Genomic DNA, 23,762 nt, shown 5'->3' on the forward strand with positions numbered 1-23,762 from the left:
GTATCCAGTCTGGTTTCTGCTCTGCATCCAAGATCCATTAGAAGTGGCCAAGTGAAAGGGATGCAGTAGCAGATTTCTTTTGGCATTTTATGTGGCTTTCCTTTGTACATGCTTGCTGATCTTAAATTAACCAAAATCAAAGAAATCTTAATAAATTAAGGCTGTCTTTATATACGAAGAGTGTGTATGCATGTTCACACTTGTTCTCTTCCATATATCAAAATAACATACATTTGTATTCAGTGTGTGAATGTAATTACTCTGCTGTGTGAGCAGTTCAAACTACTTGTCTGACACAATAGTCATAGACTTTTATATAAACACACAAATGCAGGTCTATATAAATACCGTGTCTAACTATTTACATCTGCATATGCACATACATGTATATTGCCTCAAACAAGAGGAAGATATTAAGATTGCTGACTTGGGCTTTAACAAAGACAACTAGAGGTAGTAAAATACTGAAAAATTTACTAAATGAAATGGTCATAAATAACTAAAATCTAAGTAAAAATCTCCGAAAAGAAGAGCAGGAACAAACCAGTCAAAGTGATGAGAAGGAAATACTATAGACATTTGGATAGGCTGACGAGTGGGGAACAGGACACAGCTTTTCTCTTGTGGATGTCCCGTGTGAATGGTACCAGGCCAGGCGTTAACCCGTGCCAGGGCTGCTAGGAGCCAGGGCTTGAGCTGCTGAATGGCGTTCTGAACTGAAAACTGAAGAAAGGCTGCTTGTCCTCAGGTTTTACACCAGCAATCTAAAGCTGCTTGATTTATGGGACTTCTCTCTATGATTTGTTCTTCATCTGAAACACTAATTAAAGGAAATCATCTCTGAATTTTCAGCCACATGGTCCTGCTTTAAACTGGATAGTTTGAAACAGAAAATCCACATCTAAAACTCTAGCTTAAGTTTTATGGGTTTTCTTATGTTTTAGAAACACGTGTGTGTGAATTGTGTAAACAGAATTTTCTCCCAAATCAGAATGTTTTGTTCAAGTTCTCTGTGTATTTATACAGTGAAGTAAAAATCCCCTAAGGTAGCTGTCTCGGGCATTTTTGTTAGAAGAACATAATTGTGACACAATATTGTCTGAAACGATCACGCAGGGCTGGACTGCAGTTGCCAAATTCAAAGTGCCAGTAAGTGCAAACCCATAAGAGGATGCTTCTTGGGTTATTCTCCAGAAGTTTTGTGTGATTCCTTTGCCAAGTTTTGTTTTGGTTTGTTGGTTTTTTTTGCTTTAAACTGCGTGGCTGCTTTGTGAAGCTGTCGGTGTGACTCCTGCTGGGTCACCTTCTCTCTGTCCACAGACTGCTGAGCGAATGCAGCCCTGTAAAAACAAGGGGTACCACAACAGGAATAACATACGAGAGTAACATACCTTGTTGTGCTCATATACTATACTGTATCTTTTCTTCTAGTTTTACTTTTTATGTTTTAATTGAAATAATTTTGCCAGTTGTGAAGTGGCACAGTAGAAATTTCAGTGTTCTCTTTTGAATAATAGGAGGAGACTTAATTCTTCTGGGTACTGTTTCTAAATATCACTGCTGTTTGCAGTAGGAATAATACTTGGGTTTACGTGCAATTGTGTTTGAATTACCTGAACGATTTTAGTAGAAAGTGCAAATAATTTGACTGAAATTTGTTTTGTTAAAAGTCTTGAAACTGTTGGTGGACTCCGAGAGTGACCTTATGTATCCATAGGAACGCAAAATGCATCATTAAAGTGCTCAGTCTTAGATTTCATTAATTTTATGACTGTAAAATTGTCACCTATGTTTCCAAATGAAATGCTCTAATAAGGAGGACAGGTTTATGTGGTAAGCCTTTGTAGTTCTTCAGTTCAGACCATGCTTGAAGTGCTTGAAGCTTTCTCTCTCTTCCTTTAGGCAAATCCCTTAGAAGCAGAATGTTTCAATTTTACACATTTTGTGTCAATTTTCCAGACAGAAAAGTAGCCCCTAGACATTAGACATTTAGCTACGGAAAGGCAGTTTCCTTAGTTTTATTTGATTACTAGAAGTTAGATTCCTGCTGATAGTTCAGGACTGTTAGTGGTTACCTGACTATTTGACAGAAAACATTTCCTCTCCTTTATTTAACCTTTGACTCATGAATGTAAAAGTTTTATCAGAGCTATAGTAGAGGCACCAGTGAGGTGGAAGTCTACTTACAGCAACAAGGGTTTTGAGTGACTTTGAATAAAAGTCTGAGCTCCTGCCTTGTGGCTCATTTGGATTAAAAGAAAATGCTAAGTACGTTTTTAATTAACCATGAAATATCTTGGGTTTTTGCTTTTGTGACAGGCAGTGGCTGTACTTCTAAATAAAGACCACTGTATTCTCAATCAGGGAATAGATATGTATTAAAAAAATATTGCATGTGTTTTAGTATTTTTCTTTATTATGGGGGAAAAGTTTTGTGGCAACTTTGGAGACATTGCTGTATGTTGCTGGAAGTTGTATGTTTGTTTCTCAAATTGTTATTGATAGTGACATGATGAATGCAAAGACAATGTGTACAAGTAGAGAAAAATAAACAAGAAGCCAATGATGGTTTAATAGTTTAAGAACATAAATTATTTTTATTTGAGGTTTAGGCTTCTAAATGCATTAAAATTGAAAATGAAAACCCTGTTATTCCTCGGTTTTATCTACTGTGAAGGGGTTTCATTGATAACCTTTTGACATTTTTGTAGAATAGCTAATTAATTATGAAATACATTGCTCATAAATAATTCAATGAATACAAGTATGATGTCTAGTAATGGATTTTAATTTTGATTTTATCTGTTGTTAAGGTATGTATGAATGTGAGGATTTTGAGCTAGGAGTAACGTATTACAGGTCTCCTTTGTTAAATTCAGCCATTTCAAAACTATTTTTTGCAGAGGATGCATTTCTGTACTGAATTAAAAAAAAATATTACCTAGCCTAACAGATGTCGATGGACATTTGTGCGCTTGATGACTTTTCTGTACATAGACTAGTTGTCTGTGCTAAACAAAGTTTAAATTTTGCAAGATTTGCTAACAGAACAAACTAAGAAGATTCTTTCACCTGTAGTGCTTCTGGTTTTTAGCTATTAGACGCAGAAGTGCCATGCAAGCCAACAAGGCCCCGTGCTGGGTCCTGCACTTGGGGCACAACAGCCCCACACAACGCTACAGGCTGGGGGAGGGGCGGCTGGAAAGCTGCCTGGCCAAAAAGGACCTGAGCTTGTTGATCAACAGCCACCTGCACAGGAGCCGGCCGTGTGCCCAGGTGGCCAAGAAGCCCAACGGCACCCTGGCTTGTGCCAGACAGTGTGACCAGCAGGGCTGGGGAAGCGATAGGCCCCCAGTACGCAGCACTGGTGAGGCCGCACCTGGAATCCTGTGTTTGGTTCTGGGCCCCTCACTGCAGGAGGGACACTGAGGGGCTGGAGCGTGTCCAGGGAAGGGCAACGAGGCTGGGGAAGGGGCTGGAGCACAAGTTCCGTGAGGAGCAGCTGAGGGAACTGGGGTGGTCAGTCTGGAGAAAAAGGCGGCTGAGGGGAGACCTTATCGTGCTCTACAACTGCCTGAGAGAAGGTTGTAGCAAGGCAGGTGTCGGCCTCTTCTCCCAAGTAACAAGCGACAGGACAAGACAAAACGGCCTCCAGTTGCACCAGGGGAGGTTTAGACTGGGTAGTAGAAAACATTTCTTCACCAAAAGGGTTGCCAAGCGTTGGAACAGGCTGCCCAGGGAGGTGGTGGAGCCACCCCCCGCCCCGGAGGGATTGAAAGACGTTGTAGATGTGGCGCTTAGGGGGATGGTGTAGTGGTGGACTCGGCAGTGCTGGGTAACGGTTGGACTCGGTCATCTTGAAGGTCTTTTCCAACTTAAGTGATTCTGTGATTTTAAAATTCTAAACACTGTGCTTTATCCAATACGGTCTCTGGATAAAGATGTAAAGCCTATTTCATGGGAATGTTCATCTATGAATGTTCATCTAGAGCAGTCCAAATAAATCAATAGGATTATTAACACAGGCGCTTGCAAAATCAGGCTGTGGTACAAGAGGATAAAAATATTGCTTGACAGCCTTTAGGATGTTACAAAATAAAAGAACTTATACTTACTCTTTGAATTGAGAATCTAAAATACCACCTGATACCTGTCTTACCAACAAACACAACCTGTGTTTATATTTACTTTTGAATGCAGAGATACATTGTATATACAGACACAAAGGCACTGTTTATGAAAACAACAAATATAACAATTCTTTATTATACTGAATTAATAGCATTTGGCAAATACATAGAAGAAAGATATAAAGGGAACTTCTATGCTCTCCAATAGATCTTTGTAATATTTTGTTGCACTAAGAACAGTACAATTAAAAATATCGACAACAACCTTTGCAATTAATCTCCTTTAGAAGAACTGAAGATTGTGTGAAAAAGAGAGGACAGGTCTTGGTGGCCTTTGGTTTCATACCGTATAATGTAATGGAGTACTTGTTTTGATTGCCTTAATTTTTCAGGTTTAAGAGGCATGTTGAAATTATTTTAAATGTGTCTGTGGTTATGAGGCTTAAGGCAGTTCTTTTTTCAGTCTTTCAGCTCAGAAAGGAAACTGGCATTTTTAAACTATGTGCAAATAGTCTGTTTTTACAGTGTTTTTCTTTGTGGTTTTGTTACATGAAGACATGGAAGTATATCGTCAACCCGATTTTGCTATGGCAAGAAATTCTTGTACGAGTGCTCTGGTCAGCATGACTTGCGTATGAAAGAAAAGTCTCCCTTGGTTTTCTGCTAGCGTTCATTAATGTCAAATAATGAATTCGACCTTTTTATGCATTATTTAAAAATTACTTCTAACTTTTATTTGCACAGTAAAAGGGGAGTTAAGATCATGGATACAAGAAATGTGGTTAATATTTTATTGAAGTAGGAGCATTTATTTTTACAGAATGCTAATCAAATGTTCATTATGAAAAATGAATGATTAGATAATTTTTAGAGTATTCTACAGCAAAATATGCTGGGGTGATGTACACTATTAATGCAGAGGTGTTAACAAAAGACTGGAAAACTTTTAGATCATCTAACCCATTTGCATGTCTAGTGTTGTAAAAATACTTTGTGATTTATACCTACCTTGTACCTTGGCTTGGGCAGGACGCTGGAACCTGCTGTAGATCGAGGCTGGTAAAACTGTCCAGTAGCTCTGACTTTTGCAGGTACTCTTGACTGCTGTGGTGAAAATTTTTGTTTGCCTCTCTATGCTGCGTTTCAGCGACATGTAAAACCAGGTTAACGTGATTACAGAAGAGAATAGAATGGGAGTACCAGGTGGAACAGGACTCAGGGATCAGGTGTTTTAGCTGCTGTATGATGGGGGCTGTATGAGGGCATGCAGTGTTCATGCCTGTAAGCAGGGAGTGGCCTTACAGGTGCAATGAAGTAAATTTTATGATTATATAAGAATATATTGGAAAGCAGATGCAATAATGTCACGCCTTTACTGTCAACGATAGCAAGCATTAAGAAGTTTATGTAGGTTTGATTAATAGCCAGTATGCTGTATGATCAATTGTGATAAAGATTTTAATACAGTGGCTTTAAAAGAAATCATTGCCTCTGTGTCTTTTTGGCTTGGCAGGTGTAAATTCATGTGCTTTTTTAGTTGTATGTGGGTTTTTTTTTTTTTTTTTTTTTTTTTTTTTTTTTTTTAAGCAGCAGGCAAGCATATATAAGGATGGCAAAGATTGCTAGAAAACAAATAACTATATGTTCAGATTTCTGCTGCTCTCTTTTTTTCGCTCTGAGAATTTGGAATTGTTTCTAAAGTCTTGCCAGCTGTGTACTGAGAACAGAGGTGTTACGAAGAAAATATAACCCTTCACTGGACTCCTTGCACACAACTAGATGTGGCTTCTCTTCAGCCATGGTTTTTCCCTAACAGATTTCCTTTTCCTATCAGGGAAAACATTTAGGTACTTCATACTGGGCTTTTTCAGTTGCAGTTAGCATGTTTCCAGAAATGTATAGATTTGAAATTTTAAGGTTTGTCCACAGCACACACAAAAGCATTGAAAGTGTGTCTGTGGATTTTACTGCACTGAGTAACAAAGTGTGTAGTATTATTAATATGGGTATGAAATGTAATAAAAGCATTTCAGGCTTTATTTCCTTCCCAGCCCCCTTCTGATCTCAAGCAACTAATATTAACCATACCATTTTAGTAATATTCTTTGTGATAAAATTCTAACAGATATGAGAAGGTGTGTAATTTTTAAATAAGGAGGAATTTATACTGGTACTGTTTAGTTTACCAGACCTGTAACATCTGTATTGTAGGCTTAAATAGTGATTATGGGAAGTTCTGTAGCAATCAGTCACTGATGATGTCAGTGTTAAAGGTGACCAAAAAAAAAAGAAACTGATGTTATGGTGTTTGAGTTTTTCTCATGGTCTTTATTTATGTCTTACTTATCTTAGGTTCTGTTTAACTCAGCGAGAGTATTGCGTGCATATGGACTGCAGACTTGTTTTAGAAGTCTATTAAGTATTCATGTATTGATGTACTGTGTATTTGCAATATTGGTGAATGCTCTCATTTTTTAGAAGTTAAATCTATCTATAGAGATTACTTTATAGGGAGAACAATATTCTTACATATAGTGTGACATCTATGCTATTGCATGGCATTGCACTACTTGTCAAATACGGGGGTCCTGATCTGCCCAGGTAAAATTGTCTGTTGCTCTCCAGGGAAGCAGCAGTTCTGGCAGTCCACCAGGTACAACAGGATGTAGAATTTTAAAATTGCAAATAACACAAATGCTGAAAGCCATAACAAAAGTGGAAATGTGATTTAGCAATGTTTAAAATGATCTTTTGGTGCCTTTAAAATAATGGGAAGTGAAAGTAGTATGAGCTAATATACGCTTAATTGAACTTCAAACAGGTGTCCAGCATAAAGAAATGTAGCTTTGCTACTATCAGTGATGTACCATTACATTTGCAGGGAAAAGTTTTATATGCATTGTATTTATATGTAGAAATATTATGAAGTATGCAATTCAGATTAATTGTAGTGGTATTCTGTAAGCACTGGAAAAAATACATTGATATGTTACTAAAATTCTTTTTCCCCTCCTGTTTTAGTTACCTACCGTGGTTTGAGGTATATTACAAGCTCCTAAATACCCTGGCAGATTATTTGGCTAAAGAACAGGTAATTTTAGATACTCTATTTATTTGTGTAAAATATTTTCCTTGAAATAATGGTCACCATTTGAAATGCTGTAAATTGATTGTGTACTGTTTTAAAATTTAAAATTTTAGTGGAATTTAGAAGCAAGTTTTTACATTGATTTTCATATTGAAATTCAAAGAATCTGAACATACAGCTGCCTCTGTCACTTGAATCCCACATTAATCTTAAAAAGCTGCTGAGAATATACCTTTATAAAGTGTCAGTCTTAGGATAAACAAGTCCTGGGTGAAGTGTGAGCAAAGTGTCACATCACTGGAGATCTGTATGACGTATTGATTGTAAACTGTAGATCTCTGGAACTATCTGATTATCAGTTACAAACACTTTTTTTTCAGAACTGCATAAAATATGATGTACTGTTTCACCCTTCATATTAACTAAAAACTACCTCTCGTAATTCTGTCATCTCAACTACAAGACAAAATTACTTGCAGCATTTGGTGGAAAATCATGATAGTTTAGTTTGCATATTCATGAGCAATTAGACATATTCTAGGATTACACAGGAAAGGAAATACTGGCATCTGTTTTTACTGAGAACATTAAAGCTATACCTTTCTGCTTTAACTATATTAGTATACTAGCTTCTAATTAAAAAAAAAAAAAAAGGAAAGCCATCAATAGTCAACCATATGCTGTGGGCTGGAAAAGCTGACATTTCAAGAATATATGAACTATAGAATAAGCAGTTAGTGTCCATTATAGTAAATGGACTATAGAGAATGATGATATTTTATGTAAAAAGAAAATGCAGTCAGAAAGTTTGGTGTTAGCTGTGTTTAAACGAAGTGTGGAATACATTTAAGTCTTGTAATTGGTATAATGCGACTTTCGTTTTTGCCCTGACTTCACTATAGGAGTAAAAATTGTTACTAAGGTTGTATTTGGCAGAAGGGGGCTAGGGTTTTTCTTCTGTGTTTTTTTTATCAGTGGTTCTGGCATTGCAGCTATTACTGCCACGAATTTAAGTTGCTGAGTTATAGGTTTGTTGTCCTCTGTGCTGAAAAAACTTTTGATGGCTCAGAAAGTTTTTTGTTGCATTGCCTGGCCCCATGTCTGTTGCTGAGGATGCTGTTAGAGGGCATTGCTCCCTCCTGGCCCAGGAACCGGTCATCTGACCAAGAGCTAGACCCAAAGTCTTGTTTACTAATGTGAGATCCAGTGTCATCATCACTGTTGCAGGGAGACGGAAGCTCCCTGCAGACTCAGACATGTTTAAAAGCTGGCCCCCTCGTCACTGATATTTTTGGTTTTACTTTGACAACAAAAATAACTTTGTTTCCACAAACAAAACCCTAAACTGAATGAAAACTCTAAACCAAACTGCTTGTCTTTCCCAAGTAAATGTGTCTTTTAGAGATCAAGATGGGGGATCCTAGTTAAACCCGGTAGCTGCATGTACTTTTTAGTAAACCTTATTAACTGTTCTGTGTGCTCTGATGAATTATTTTTAATGTATACAATATAGCTGTGTAGCTGCATGTTTAGTAAAACTTAGCATAGACAAATATCATGGCTAAAAGTTTTGGGAAAATGATGTCCAAGATGCACAGACCAGCTAGACGTGTTAACATGATTTTCAGTTGCAAATAATGCCATTCATGTAAGGAGTATATGGGGAGATATGTAAGAGAGAGACTTAACTTGCAGATACAGTAATTTTCTGATGTACAAAGCTGGCCTCAATTTAATATTTAAATACTTCACGCCAAATTGCAATTGCCTTTCTCATTAAATTATATATCTCTCTTTGTCAATATATAGTTTGATGTGTAGTAAATAGCAATTAGTTTTTATATAATAATTAACTACCTTTAAAAAATATTCCCTGTAGGAAAATGACTCAAATGATTTGTTAAAATCATTGTATAGCCATCCTGTGCCAAAGGCGAACGCTTTAGTCAGTTTAAGTGTGGTAAGTATTCTCTGTTTAACTCCTATTACTGACTATAAAATAGTAGGTCAGGCTGAAACAAAAATAAAAACCAAAATCAAAACAAAAAACCTTTGTAAAGAGTAGACTTATGTTGCTTCCCATCATTAACTGGCTTGGAGACCCCCCCCCCTGCAGAATAGACTTTGTCTCTGTCTCATGTTCTCTTAAAGTAAATAAAGAAGTAGAAATTTGACTTCTGCTGTATGGATGAGAAAGTAAACTGCAGTGGGATCTGGCAGAACTAGAACTACTTTTTTGTTTTTCCTGCCATTTCATGTAGATAATTTCAGTTTCTCCTGCTGTGAATCAGGAGACACTAACTCTGTTTTATTGCCTCTTATGTCTGAGTAGGTAGACTTGCAGGATTGGGCAAAAGTCTGTGTAAGCTGGCTTCTTTCCCATCTTCCTAGTTTTGCTTGATCATGTAAAAATGCTGTAGGAAAGGTGGTAGGAGAAGTGTACTGTTACGTGAAACTAGGGGACAGAATATGTCTGTGCCTACCTTGCTTTTCTGCTCTGACTTTTCATGATGTGGGGCTGGACATGGAGAGCCTGGCAAGGAGATGTTACCTCAGAAGCATCAATAAGTGAGCCTGTCACTGTTACGGTTCCTGAAGTTTTCAACAGAAACAGCATATGGATGCATGTTCAAATACATTTGTAAAGCCTGCATGAAATGTAAAGCCAACACAGAGCCTCTGCTGTCTCCAAGACATTGTTTGTGTTCACAGCATCTATACAATTACTGCATGCATAAGTAACTGTGCGCAGATAACTGTTTCTTGATGGAACTGTCAGAGTTTGTAGGGCACAGAAAAAAGGGGTTTTGTAAAGGTTTCCCTTACGTGCATACAGAAAATCGTTACATTATTTATCTTGACCTTAATTGTGTCATTTCACGTTACATTTAACTTGTTTATTTTAGAATTGAGCCCAATACTTTGAGTAAAGCAAGCACAGACTCTAGGAAATCCTCTGGCCCTATTACAAAGGCATACAGAAATGGAGAGTCTACCGTATCTGTTGCAGAACTCGCCCTTCCTGCTTAACATAACGCTGCCTTTATTTTATTTTAATTTGCCATATTTCACATTCCCTCCCTTGTCATGCTTTTTTCACTAGGCTATAAAGGCCCAATATTTCCCCCACTACAACCGTGCTAATCCACTGTATTTTGAAGTCCTTCCAGTCTTGTGTGTTGTTTTTCACCAGAACAACGTACTGGTTTTTGAGGCTGCATTTAGAATAGTTTCTGTTGCTGTTTTTTCTTTCTGTTGTCTGTGTAATATTTTCAGGTTATTTTTCAGTTCATAGTACCTTTGCCAAGAATACTTCTGTATATCAAATAATATTTTGCTATCTTTAATTGTAGAATTGTAACCAATTCTAATATGGCAACCTTAAAATGTTTTACGTTGTTGTTTAAAAATCCTACTGTATTTCAGAGTGACACAGAGAAGTTTTAAAGATATTTTTAATTGCATTTCTTTCGAAGTGTTACTGCTTGTTGCTGTCAGTGTTGCAGTTCATCTTGCATAGAACTTGCCTGCCTCAAAATGAACGTTGTGATGAACCTGGAAATGGATGTTGTGGTGAATACAGCTGGCAACGCTGGGATGACAAATTGCTTGCAATAAAGTTGATGCCTGCTGGTTTTATTGCAATATTATCTGACTTTTTTGAATTTTTTTTTTTTTTCTCATGTCTTGTTCCCAGTAGCTTGTTACATCAAAGATTTTTGTAATCTTTTTAGCTGAACAGTGATTACCTAAATGCAGGCCTCTTACCAAATGCCTGGCTGCAGGCACAGTAGAGCAAATACTGATTTCAGACAGGGCAGAGCAGGAAGGAATATGTCAGCCTGAATCAGAATGTTTGTTGGATCTGCAAGTATCTCTGTTTTTGTAATGCTCAGTGCTGCAGGGAGCAGGGAAATGTTTATGGCCACTTCCAGCTCTAACTTTGTGTGCCTAGTCTTTTATATTGATGTTCCTTTCTTGCTTCTTGTATATTGTAAATAAGCTAGACTGGAACCCTCAGTAGTAATAGACTTAAAAAGAAGTTACAGTGAAAAATGATTGTAGAAATGCCATGATGGAGTGGCTTTTCATTGTGGCAGGGTAAGTTGAGTTCAGATTTCATGATGCAGAATTAAAAAGGTCCCACCACCCACTTACTCAGTTATGCTGTAGGGTAGGGCTTATAGACCCTGAAGCAGGGTCTAGATGGCACCACAATGGAACTTAGTATTGCATGTATATAATCGTGCATAAATTACACCCAGTATGTGGTGTGTCCCAGTAATCATTGGTCAGGAGGACACCAAATTGCCTTGCTCTAGTTAGGAACCAAGTTCTACTCTCACCTATTGGTTCCAGCAGCTGAAATTTGTTCGCTGAAATTTGAGCTTAAATATAGTTTGGGTCACTTTTATTTTACTCATAGAGGGCTAAAAATTTATTTTTCTTTTTTTATTCCTTCTTTTTTTTTCTTTCTTTTTTTTTTTGTTGGAAAGCCTAGCTAAGTTAAGTTTGAGTTCAAATGGGGGAGGATTACAAAGAATAAAATGGTTTTTTTTCAGCCAGTATTTAAAACAAGGAATATTACAAGCATTAGAATCAGCTTTGGCCTTTTTGTTGGAAAACTAAAAAGTCAATTGTTCAATCTTTCTCTCATCTTGCATAAGAACCAAGAGATGATTATTGCAAGTGAGCAAGTTTTGAAAAAACAGCCTTGTCTTGTATCGGTGAGTTCAAAAGGCACAGAGTATCTAAAGCCTGTTGTAATTAAAGAAATAATTACTTGCTATAGGATATCTCTTTTGATTTCAGGCTTATTTATACCTGTCCTTTGGGAAATTCTTCTGCTGTCTTTAGCCTAAAAGAGCAGTCTAACAGTAATATACCTATTCTGTTTAAATCAATCTGACTTCAGAGCTTTGTGTTTGTGCGTCATAATCCTTTCCTAAAAACCGCAACCAAAATCAACCCCTTTAAAATGATGAACAAAGCTTGTGTTTTCTGGTGTCCTTTTTGGAGAAAACTTCATACAGGGCAGCACCTGGTAATTTAGTATTTCTTCTAAGGTCATACATCTTCCTAAGGGAGTTCACAAAGATGTGCAAGGACTCCATACCATGTGATTTTTGCTGCTTTATGACTCTTAATGACTGCAGTAATGGGTCTTTGCTTCTCATAGTTCTAACTTCCTTTTCTGTTTAACGAGTGAAATATTATTACTTTGTTAATTATAAATAATTACTTCTCCAAGTTATTAACTTCATTACTCAGAAATCTTTTGATAAATATTCTGTGACCTTATTACATATAGGAAATAATTTTCTGTTCTCACTATACTTCGGAAGGATGTAGGCATTTCATTAGTCTGAATATTGTCCTGTTCTTGACTAGAGAAAAAATTCTTAACTTTTTTCTCTGTTGATGCAAGACAATAATCTGAGGTATTTATTGTGCAAGTGCTATGATGTTTATGGGATGCCTTTTTTAAGCCAATTTTTTTTCTTAAAATTTTAACTATTGCGATATGACCTGATTTGTGGGGAAAATTTTCTATTAAATGTATCAAGCTGGTTTAATAAGTCTCCTACACAGAGTTAATAGTATTAATGAATGTATTTTTTTTTTTGTTGAACACAAGACACATTCAATATCTTACAGACTTCCTTTTTGTTTTGGTGTATCTTTTTCAAGTGTAATTTGAAAATAAACTGTGTCTTTGTGGTATTAATTATAATTTTAAAATATACTATAAAAACAAAGTCTATGAAAAATGTCAGAATTCCATTAAGAAGAAATAAAATCTAAAAAGTCATTAATTATCAAATTTACTTAGTATGCACTTAAGGTTTTCTGTCCTTTAAGATTTAGACTAATATGCAAAAATACCTTAAAATTATTGAGCTAAGTCCATGCCTGATAACTATTAAAAGCATTGGATTAATGAGAATAATTTATATTACATCTGGTTTTAGTTTAATCTATTTTATATTTACATCCTAGATGGCCTCAAACTAAGATGCATAAAATTTTTCATGTATTTAATAAATGATAGCGGAATCTCAAGCTGTCAGACCTTGCATTTCTGTTAGCACATTTTTGGTTCAAAGATGTTTGGAAAGGGAAGAGAATGCCTATCAAGTAATAATATTTCTATTCTAATTAATTTTCTCATATGAATGATTTTTCCTTTTCCATTCTAAATTTACATTTTGTTCTTTAACATTTTTTTTGTTGTTGCAATTTTTTAAATCAATGCTACTTTCAGGCTCGTGACAGCATTTAAAGCTGGCTTAATTTCAGCGTTACTTCAGAACTGCAGCCCAGCATTTTTTTCCCCCTTGGTTTGTGTGCTGTGCTTGAACCAGAGCTTGTCGTTTCATGTTGTGATCTGCTTAATTCTTTGTCTAGTAGTGATAAGAATGCTATTGAAAAATGGCTATTTGTTTTAAGAAAGATGGGGTTGGAAATCCTAAATGCTGGATTTTTTAAAAAAGAGTTTTTGGTTTCTGTGTACATAAATTATTAATTATTTTTCCCATCGATTAGCACTCGTATTTCATTACTCCTGATATAACTGGATTGCCAACAATCCCTGAAAGCGTAAGTATGCAGTTTCTTTTTTAAATATTTAGTAAAGTATCAACATCATTCTGTGGGTACGGCTGAACTCTGCTTTTGTCAATAGGAGATGTTTTTTTTCCAAGGCTGTTTTTAGAATATGATGGATATCTATTATTACAACCTTTAGCTACTGTTGCATTCATCGTTTACACATTTTAAAGCATTAACAAGGCATGTTTGACCACTGCTGTATCCACCCTTTGTTCATAATTACTTGTCTTGTTTGCCTTTATTTGGATTATTTATGTAAAATGTGTTCTACTTCTGCACCTCGTGTGATTTGAATACCTGCCCTTTCAACACTGCATTGTTGAGCTGCAAGTTTGGCTATCAAGACACGTAGTTATTTTTGGTGTACGAAGGCATTTTCAGGCTTTTTGAGAACACGCTGTGCCTGCCTGTGCTCGGGTGTTAACCGTGCACCAGGAATGGGGGCTATTTTTTTTTTTTTTTAGTGAAGCCTTGCTTTCTGTAGATGCTGAATCTTTGAAGGTGCTGTGGGTAGACTGTGAGTGTGAAGTCTCCGATCATGCTCTCTATGATGTGTTTAGCTGGGTAAGATCCAGTGTAAGAGCTTCAAGACTTTCAGCTTTTCATCCTTGCATTTCAGCCTGGAGTTGAATACGGGTGTAGGGACGTGCTTTTTTGCACTTTCGCGTAGTACAGTCTGTCTGGAAGTGACGCTGGGCGAGGGTTCCCGCAGCACAGAAGTCCGGCGGTGCCACAGAAGGGCTTGTGGGCAGCTGTGGCGGTGCCTGTGCCGGAGGCGTGACAGAAGCGCGGTGTCTGTCTTCTGCGGCCTGGCGGCCCGCTGCTGTCCTCTGTGCCGCTCCGAGGGCAGGCCGTGGCCTGGGCCTGCCGCCGGCCGTGGCTTCCACCACGGGGTGGGCGAGGAGGGACGTGGAGCTGGGGCAGCCTTCTGTGGGGGAGGGGAACCTGGGTCAGGGGCCAGAGATGGCACAGCCTTGTCGCAACCCAGAAAACTGTGGGAAGTTGCTGGACAGAGGAGTAAGAGAGAGCACTCTGTTGCAAGGGCTCTTTGGGCAGGATGGGGCTTAGTTTTAAAAAGTTTATTTTCATCCGTTTTACCCTGTGGGTTGAATTCCTCTATTTTAAAGAATTCCGTTCTTCTAGCTAATTATTTGGGGTTCTAATGAAACATAGCTTTGGAGGTTAGAAGGTGCATTGTGCTCAATTTGAAGAAAATGGGGGAAGCTTCACTCTGGGCCTCTAGCTGATGGAGGGTCTTGCGGTAGTGCTGCTGTGGTTTTATTTTTCTGATTCTGTGGAAGAAAGGAAAACTAAATTATAAGGTGCCTTTCTAGAATTATTTTTTACTTCATTTATAAAACTCCCATCCTTCCAGTATGACTCAAAATAGTATGGTACTCGTGGAGGATTAGAACATGCAGGGAGTGAAGAGGTGGAGTAATTAAGGTAAATTAACAATAAAATGAATTTTCTCATTCTTTGCTGTAAGATTCACATATTTCAGGGACAATAACTTTTCTGATGTAATGCAGAAATAACTGTGTCTCCCAAAGATATGTTGGTCTGTGCACGATTACACACTTTGTACCACAGCATTTGCAGCACAGAATCGGCATACCTCTCTCAACTGCAGTGTTAGAGGGTGTCCGAGATAAATTGGACTCGAATTATGATGGTGTTTCAACCTTTGACAACCAGTTAAAAATAGCACTTGGAAGACCAGAATTTCTTTCTAAACAGAGTGTTTGTAGCCTTAAAGCTCTTGATTTTATCTCCTCAAAAGTTTTATGTGTTATGGGCCAAGAATAACTTTATACTCTGTGTCTTCAAATTAATAAATCCATGAAACTGGATTGCCATGGGATCTTTGTTTGTCTTTTCAGTATTTTTTTATTCAATATTGCAATATATCCAAAAAAGAGGTCAACTTTCAGATCATCGTCACTTCAAAGCTAGCTTTTCATATAGTGGAGTCCGTAAGGAGACAAACCAGCCGGTGGTGAGCAGTGCTGTGCCCACGCTGTGCTCCCTGATAGCGGGGGGCCAGGAGCCAGAGGCCTGCAGTGTCCCGGCCCCTGCATGGGGGTGCCGGAAGTCAGGGGGTCACCCCGCGCTGAAGCCTTGACCACTGGGCTTGCCCTTGCTGTTTTTTCAGGGGTGCCGTGTTTTGGCCACATCCACTGCTAGAGGTTTCTGTCCTTGGCTTGGGGTGTATAAATGCTAGACCTCCTCCACTAACGTTCAGTAATACCTTGTTCCTGACAAGAGAGAAGTAAGACTTCTGGTTGCAGCTACGATAATGAATGTATGAAATTAAATGTTTTGTACATTGTGGGGTGTATTAGGTACATGGTCATACATACTCTCCAACATTTAAAAAAAATTGCTGTTTCCCTAGGTGTTTTTGCTGGTAGCAAGGGAGAACCTCCTATCTACCTTCATCCCCCACTGCCTCTCTCTTTTCCCCCCACTTTTGTGTTGTCTGAAATAGAAATAAAAGGTGTTGGTGATTTTGCTTTTCGTTAAACCCCGTGGTGGGGATGGCAGTGAGGCTCTAACAGAGGCAAAAAGTGTGGCTGTGGGAAGGACCCAGTACCTTCTACTGGTGCTGCTGGATGTTTGATGTCCTGGTGCATACAGCTCAAGCAAAAACTTGGTGTTTTTCAACAAGGTGGTTTGCTGTATTTGAAGTAGGGTAAAATGAATGTGTTGACTTTGGGAGAGCCTGGCAAAATAGCACAGTTTTATTATTGCAACTATGACCAAACAGTTATTGCGGTGGTGGAAGGTCTGTTCCGGGGTTGTAAGTAATGTTTACCTTAATAGCATATGGTGCTATTGATATAATACAACATTTCAGATTTTTTTCAAATTTGTAAAAAAAAAAAGGTCTAAATTCACAAGCATAATCAAATGAGTAAAGTATTAGTAACTTACACCAAAGTTAGATTTTCATTGGTTTTAAAACCCACCAATTATTTTTAAAGCATACAGATATTAATTAAAAGGGATTTCTTTCATAGGTTTGGGTTGGTTTTTTTCTCCCCTACTTACTAATTGGACAAAAATTTTGTAAGCAATATATAAAATGTTCCACTTAGCTACTACTGTTGCTATATTGTTAACATCTTATTTATTTAAACAGAGAAACCTCACTGAATATTTTGTTGCTGTGGATGTGAACAACATGCTGCAACTTTATGCCAGTATGTTGCATGAGAGACGAATCATTATTACCTCTAGCAAACTAAGCACTGTAAGTACTTCACACATCTCCTTTTAAGTAGAATATATTGAACATTTCACAAAATGACCTGCAGACCTTTGTGGTTTTAGATATGTTCCATGTGTACTTAGAAGACAATATCTACATACTCTTCTGATATATGGTTTTAGTCTGGCTCTTGAAGTACAAAAGTCTGATTTATATAAGACCTACTCAGATACATTAAGTCAGGTTAATTATTTTTCTTATCAGGAGATGAGAGTTCTTTAACTCTCCTGAGTTCATTTCTGTGCCTTCTAACCTAAAAAGAATTCTTAAGGGCTATTATAAGATCTTTATTATTCACTTGTGGCTTATTCCATTGGAGCTACTTGAAAGAAATCAAGGGTCCCTAATAATAGCTGCTATCCTAACCTGGTAATAGGTAGATTCGTCTTTGTTAGAGTGGTTTGGGAGTGCATACTGTAATAGCTCTGATTTGGAGCAGCTCTTCAGACTGATAATAATGTACAACTCAAAATAGCCTTTTTTTTATTAACGGTTTTAGGCTACTGCCCACATCAAGATGTTCCCCGCTCCACTCCCCCCACCCCCCTCTTATGCCTGCTTAGACTACTTAATGAAAGAATGTTGTGTTTCATTTTGAAAGTATACCTAAATATTCAGATGTTGTTTTTTTTTTACTCTTCACAGAATTTTATGAATCTTTAAAATATTCTGTATTTTGAAAATAGTTCCAAGACTAATTTTAAATTAGTACAAAACTTTCACTTTATAACCAACTTTATAACCAACAGAGTATTTTTGTTATGCAAAATCTTTAGCCTATTAAGCACAGTCATTGAAAAGACCTTTTTTATTAATAGTGTGGCATAAACGAGCTTGTTTAATATGCTTTCTGTGGTAGAAAAACAACTTCATGTTCCTGAACACTGCTAATTGTACTACCAAATAAATGAACAGTTATTTTCAGCACATAGGTATAAGGTTGGATATAGCACTAAAAATCAGTATTTTCAAAAACTCGGAGCTGCCAGTTTCTAGTTCATACATGTGCATTTAAGGAGTGAGACTTTTTGGATTATAAATAGTGAATAAAACCCCTCTAAATTCTTTTGAGTCAAAAGTAAATTGAAGATGAAGAAGATTCAGAATCACCATAAAAGGCTGACAGGTTTTACAATTCTAGGTGGTAGTAGCAATTATAGAACTGCCTTATTTTTTGGGGTTTTTTTTTGAAAGACCACATTGTTGGGTCCCTGAATCTGCAGTCACTGTTGCAGTTAGGGGAATGCACAAAGACAGCACTTACCCAGTGGTTTGCAGAATACGGAGCCAAGTCAGTCCATACTGACTGGAGAGTAAAGGCAACATGGGGTCATATAAGCAAAGGCCACATGAGCAACTGAAAACCAAAAAAATAAATAGTGAATGAATATAAACAATTTTCAAATTACTAGTCAATGATATATTTTTTTAACCACCAAAGATTTTTACTTTATCTTAGAGAGTTTCCATATTTTATAAAGACCACCCAGATGGGTGAAGAGAAGTCAAAGGAAAAGCCTTTTTTCTCTATTCAAAGAACCTGGCTTGGTGGAAGTTCACACGATGTAGCAAAAGTGTGGAATCAGGTGGGGTTTTTTTTCCCTTTTTCAGTTTGTCAGTCTGGGACCCAGCTTGCTGTAAAAAATACCCACCATTAAAGAATCTCAGCTCCAATGATCCCCCAGTCAAACCTCTTTTGCTGCTCCAGTAGAAAGGAGACAAGAGTCGTGACAGCAGCTCTGTGCCCATGGAAGATTCTTTCTGCAGGGTGGGCACATGTCCATTTGCTTGAGATGATTTGGAATCATACCTTCAGCCTACGTTTGGATCCTCTTAAGACTTGTTTTTGTTAGGCTGAACATCTCAGCTGATCTCTGTTGCTATAACATGACAAGAGAAGAGGAGCTATCAGAATCACACTGCACTGATCTAGACCAGATTCCAGGCTCTTTAGAACTAGTCATTACAGCAGAACAGGAACTTTTAACTTTCCTCAAAATTCAGCTGTTTATCCCAAGCCTTCTCATGAAGTAGTAGTCACCTTGATGGTGTCCTCGCTTGAAAATAATGACTATCACTCTCTTGGTCAAGGATAGGTAGCAATAGCAGTCATTTGTAGTGGCATTTGGATGCCCTGAAGAATGTCCCCAAGCTGTGAATGTAAACAGTAGATTGCAGGTCAAGCCCCAAAAGAGATAGCACATTGGTTTCACTTTCTTCTGATTATTTTTTCAGTCTACTGGCATTACTGAAGTCATAGCTAAATGAAATTACTGCTGCATCATGTCAGATCCACTGTTGATATAGGACTGGGTTAATTTTCACTTGCACTAGCGAGTTCTGATAAAACAGAAAAATAGGCCTGGCTTATCAGGAACTGCAGTGAGATCTGCTACCTGCTAATCTCTTTCATAAACAGAAAGGACTGATGTGAGGCTTGCTTCTTTATGGAGTAATACAGTTTAGAAAGTAAATTAAACACTTCTCAGTATCTCCTCTAAGAATTTAACTGAATTGCCAAGAATGATTAAATGAGGTTTTGGCATAAGATATTTCTTTTTTAAAATGTTGATTTGCTTACTATGAAACAAGTAAAACTGTGAAGTAAGTAAATGGAGTGTATTTGGACATTGATACTTGCTAGCTTTGTGCTGTTTTACTATTGTTTACAAAACACAGCAGACTGGTGCTTTGTGTTGCAAAGGTCGTGTTTTAATATTCCTAAATTACACCTTGATACTTGAAAGATTATTTTTTCAAAAATAGTGCTATCAAGTACAACTCTCTCTGTTAAGGGAGTTGTGCCTTATCTTTGGGGTTAACTGAATATCAAGTATTTATGTCAGTTCATGAGGACTGGGTTGTGATGTCACCTTAGAGTTATCAGCTCTGTTTCGGTTCACTATCTCAGGGTAGTGACTGATAACAAAAGGCAGGATTCAAGACCTTGCTCACTTTCTCCTTGCCCTTCTTGTGGGAGGCCATGAATGGAAAACTGCACTTATGTACAGGAATTCTTTGTCTAACATTTCTGCCCTATAATTTCATGCTTTTTTTATACTCAAGTAAAGGATCAGTCCTGTTATAGATAAAGGAGGTAAAAATGATGGTATATTTAAAAAGAAGGTTTATTCTGGAAGAAAAAAAAGGCAGAGAAAAGAAGGTTGCCTAATTTAAGCTTTTGAGTAGTGGTTTTTTTTTCTTTTATCTTTTTTTTTTTTTTAATTAAAAAGAGAGATAAGTACCATTTTATCCTAAGGGTATGTTTCAGTAGTCAGTTTATATTTTATTTCAGCCAAGCAGGCTTTGTTTTACAGGCATCTTCTGATTTTTTCAATTGTTATGTATTCATTGCATTTTTCTTTTACTTGATTTTTGGTGGTTTTACCCCTTTTAAAAACTCCTTTGGTGGATACCTTTGTCTACTTGCCCTACCAATTACTACCAAGATATAAGTGGAAACTTCCCACCACTCCTTTCTGTCGTAGCTTCTGGGTCATTATTTGCCCTAACTGTTGATTCTTTTATTAGCTTGACTTTCCAACCACTTAATAATGTGATTATCACCGACCTCACAGCTTGCTTCAGGCTTAGTGTTAGAGTGAGCTGGATTCAGCTAGCCTGAGGATTATGCTCTGTAAGATCTGTTTGTAGCAAAAATTACCATTTCTGGCTTTTGAACAGGAAACTGAAACAGAAACAAATTATATCGTTTTGGATTAAATGGAAGGGTGAATGAAACAAAGGAATTTATCTATTCATGGAGCTGGCTGTTAGTTGTTTCACTTTTAGCTGTAAAAGGAAGACCTTTCCTAAATGTCATGCTGCATGTTCTTGCATAAGCACCGTTTTCTCACATGTCACCGCATCTGCATGTATTCTTATTAGAATAGAGCTGCATGGAGCTGTATGAGCTTCAGTACAAATAATTTTGTAATTCAGTCTTTCTATAAATTATTAAGCTGCTGGGGATGGCTCTTCCAGGAAGACTGAACTACAGCATTGATTTTATGCATGCTGGAGGCAGGCCCTAGATGTTTCAGCCCCGAGTGCACCTGCTGTGGTAGTCTACCAGAACATCATACCACACTCTCATGTATTCAAAGCAAAGGAATAAATCATGATTTTACAACAGCGCATCAGTTGACTTATTGCTGTTTTGTGACCGGAGGTAGGAAGGATTGCTGTTTAAAGCCATGTCATCGGTTCTCAAGTCACTCAAGCATGAAAGCTTGTCATATGCCTCTGTAATTGTACCTCACCAGTCTTTCCCTAACTAGTCAGCTGGGGCTGTGCATTTTGTCTCAAACACCCGGCTGGCCAGTGTCTGACAGGAGCTTTCTCATCATCCTGTCAGTAATATGCTAACTAGAGTGTATCTTCTGCGGCCTACGCTGGCAGGTGGAAAGGATGCTACACTTTTAAAGCAAATGTCTAGACGTTATCTCCTTTTTGACCAGTATTTGTTTCAGGTAATACAAGTCTGATGTGTCTGAGAGCACGGTGGTTACAAAGTTCTGCTTTGCACTGGCTGTAGGTTTCTTTAGTGATCCCTATAAAAACAACTGTATAAGTCAATAAAAGATACAGTTTTGTTTGGGTTTTTTTTTGTCATGAAGGAGCACTGACTATACATTTAGACACAAAGACACATGTATGGAATCACTTCTGCTGTTGCTTAAATGCAAAGAGAGCTTTCTGCAGTTGCCCTCAGTGACCATAGTGAGTTGGACTGAGTGGTAGCTTCACGTTCCTTGTGTCGTTAGTCTTGTTCAGGTGTGGTCACACTATCCATGGTTACTCAGGCACTGGGAAGATGCAGACACTCCTTGGAGAATATAATACCAGCTGCTAGAGAAAGCAAAACACTCCTTAACTCTAAACATGTCTTTGTGAATCGCTTTGCTCCTCCTGCATTCAACCCTAAATGCGAGATTCTTGAGTTTATTCCAAAATCCATATGCCCCAAGGCAGTAGTATCGTCAGCTGAGTCAGAAAACAACTGTGGTTGTTGTCTCTTTCTCTTACTTCACTTAAATCTCTCTACAGTTTACGTGTTGGAGATTCATGGATATGGTTAAAGAAACTGCCAAGCAGCACTTTGTGACTAGGCTCGATTGCTGGGATGTGGTTTTGGAGCACAGTGCACGTTCACGTGGAGCCTGGAAAGACAGAAAACTCCTCTTTCCTATTTTTGTCTTTCTGAGTTCAAAGCTGGCTATTTACGGGGCTACTTCCCAGATGCAAACTAAGGATCCAAGACAGTGGAACAATTGGCTCCATAGAGGCCTTCCATGTTGGAGAAAACAGTGGCACTGGGAGCTCTCATAGAGCCTAGCGATGCCCTCACATTGCCTTATGCTAGGGGTGATGCTCTGAATTCCGATTAAATGAACTATAGAGTCTAATTTATTTTAATTGGGCACTGTAGTGCAGTCAAAACTTAAAAATGTATTTATGAAGTGTGTGACAGTTCCATTGTAAATAATACTATTCTAATAACAAAAATTTAGAGATTTAAAACTTAATTCATAGCTCAAATTCTTGTGATGTAGTACATAGTGGGTGGAAATGTGCAAGGGCTAAATTTAGTTCTTGGAAAGCAAGAAAGGGATGGGAATTTATCATTAACTTGCCAGGCAGAACAGATACTCTGCTGATACCCACTGAGTTACTGAAAGCATAATTAGAATTCATTTTGGAATATTAGGTCAATTAGACCATTTGATCTGGGAGTCGATGAGGAGTGGTGTTTAATATTTTTTTTAATAGTTCAGGTGTAAGCAGTCTAAGATAAACTGGGCAGAGGTGTTGGTTGTGGGTGCTGTTAAGATCCCATTGGGACACCTGTAGGGAGTGTACTTCTAGCAGTGAAGCTGTGGGATGTAAATAGGGCATTGAAATTATAGGTTATTGTGTTTAGGTTGTAGAGGTTATACAGCCAGACCTGGAAAGCTCTTCCAGTCTAGAAGTTTAGAATAGTTTTCCCATTAGCACAGGTTAATACTATGAGAAGTTTGTGAAAAGAAATTGAAATCTGTGGTCAGCAGATGATTAAAATCCTTTTTCCTTTAATGAGGGGACACACACACACACACACACTAAAAAGTTGTGGATTGCTATTACCTGCCATCCATGTAAAACATGAAGATCTGTATTATGGGGTTTTATTAAAAAAACCCCAAACCTAAACGGCAAACAAACAAAACCCCAAAACCATACTGTAACAAACAGCATGTAGACAGAAAGACAGATCTACAAGTTCATTTCAAAATTAAATTTTTCACTTATTAGCACTTCCAGGAAAAAGAACAAAGCCAAGATTAAGATAATCTGGGTCGAGAGCTCTTTCTTTTTTCCAATCTGTATAATCTTTGGAAATTCAGTAAAACCTGATGGAACAAAATGCTGTGTAGAGCCAGTTCAGGCGCTGCTGTGGGCATATGCAATCTGAGAAGCCTTCAAGTACTGAGTCCTTTGTGGTTGGGCTGTATGAGAACTGAAAGTGAAAGAACCCATATTGTCTTGATCAGAACTGTCTCACCCCCTAAAATAAGTACCACTGAAGTCATTGGTGGTCGTGTGAAGCGTGAGATGTGAAGACGAGTTACTGAAGGGTGTGCAAGTGTAATACCAGCTGTCTGTTCTGGTGTGCCAT

General features: G+C 37.7%; 1 protein-coding gene across 3 annotated transcripts in view; it reads left to right on the top strand.

The window, feature by feature from the left end:
• DENND1B (DENN domain containing 1B) overlaps positions 1 to 23,762 on the top strand; it is a 168,206-nt gene that overhangs the window by 73,358 nt on the left and 71,086 nt on the right. For 2 of the 3 annotated variants that reach the window (XM_040610332.1, XM_040610334.1), the window contains 5 exons: positions 7,152 to 7,221; positions 9,098 to 9,178; positions 11,886 to 11,945; positions 13,765 to 13,818; positions 16,976 to 17,086. In XM_040610332.1, coding sequence (XP_040466266.1) covers positions 7,152 to 7,221; positions 9,098 to 9,178; positions 11,886 to 11,945; positions 13,765 to 13,818; positions 16,976 to 17,086 — 376 coding nt within the window. The remainder of the gene's footprint in view (positions 1 to 7,151; positions 7,222 to 9,097; positions 9,179 to 11,885; positions 11,946 to 13,764; positions 13,819 to 16,975; positions 17,087 to 23,762) is intronic. The other variant, XM_040610333.1, reaches the window with a different exon arrangement.

This window comes from Falco naumanni, chromosome 11, assembly GCF_017639655.2.
Source record: "Falco naumanni isolate bFalNau1 chromosome 11, bFalNau1.pat, whole genome shotgun sequence".
Taxonomy (NCBI): Eukaryota; Metazoa; Chordata; class Aves; order Falconiformes; family Falconidae; genus Falco; species Falco naumanni.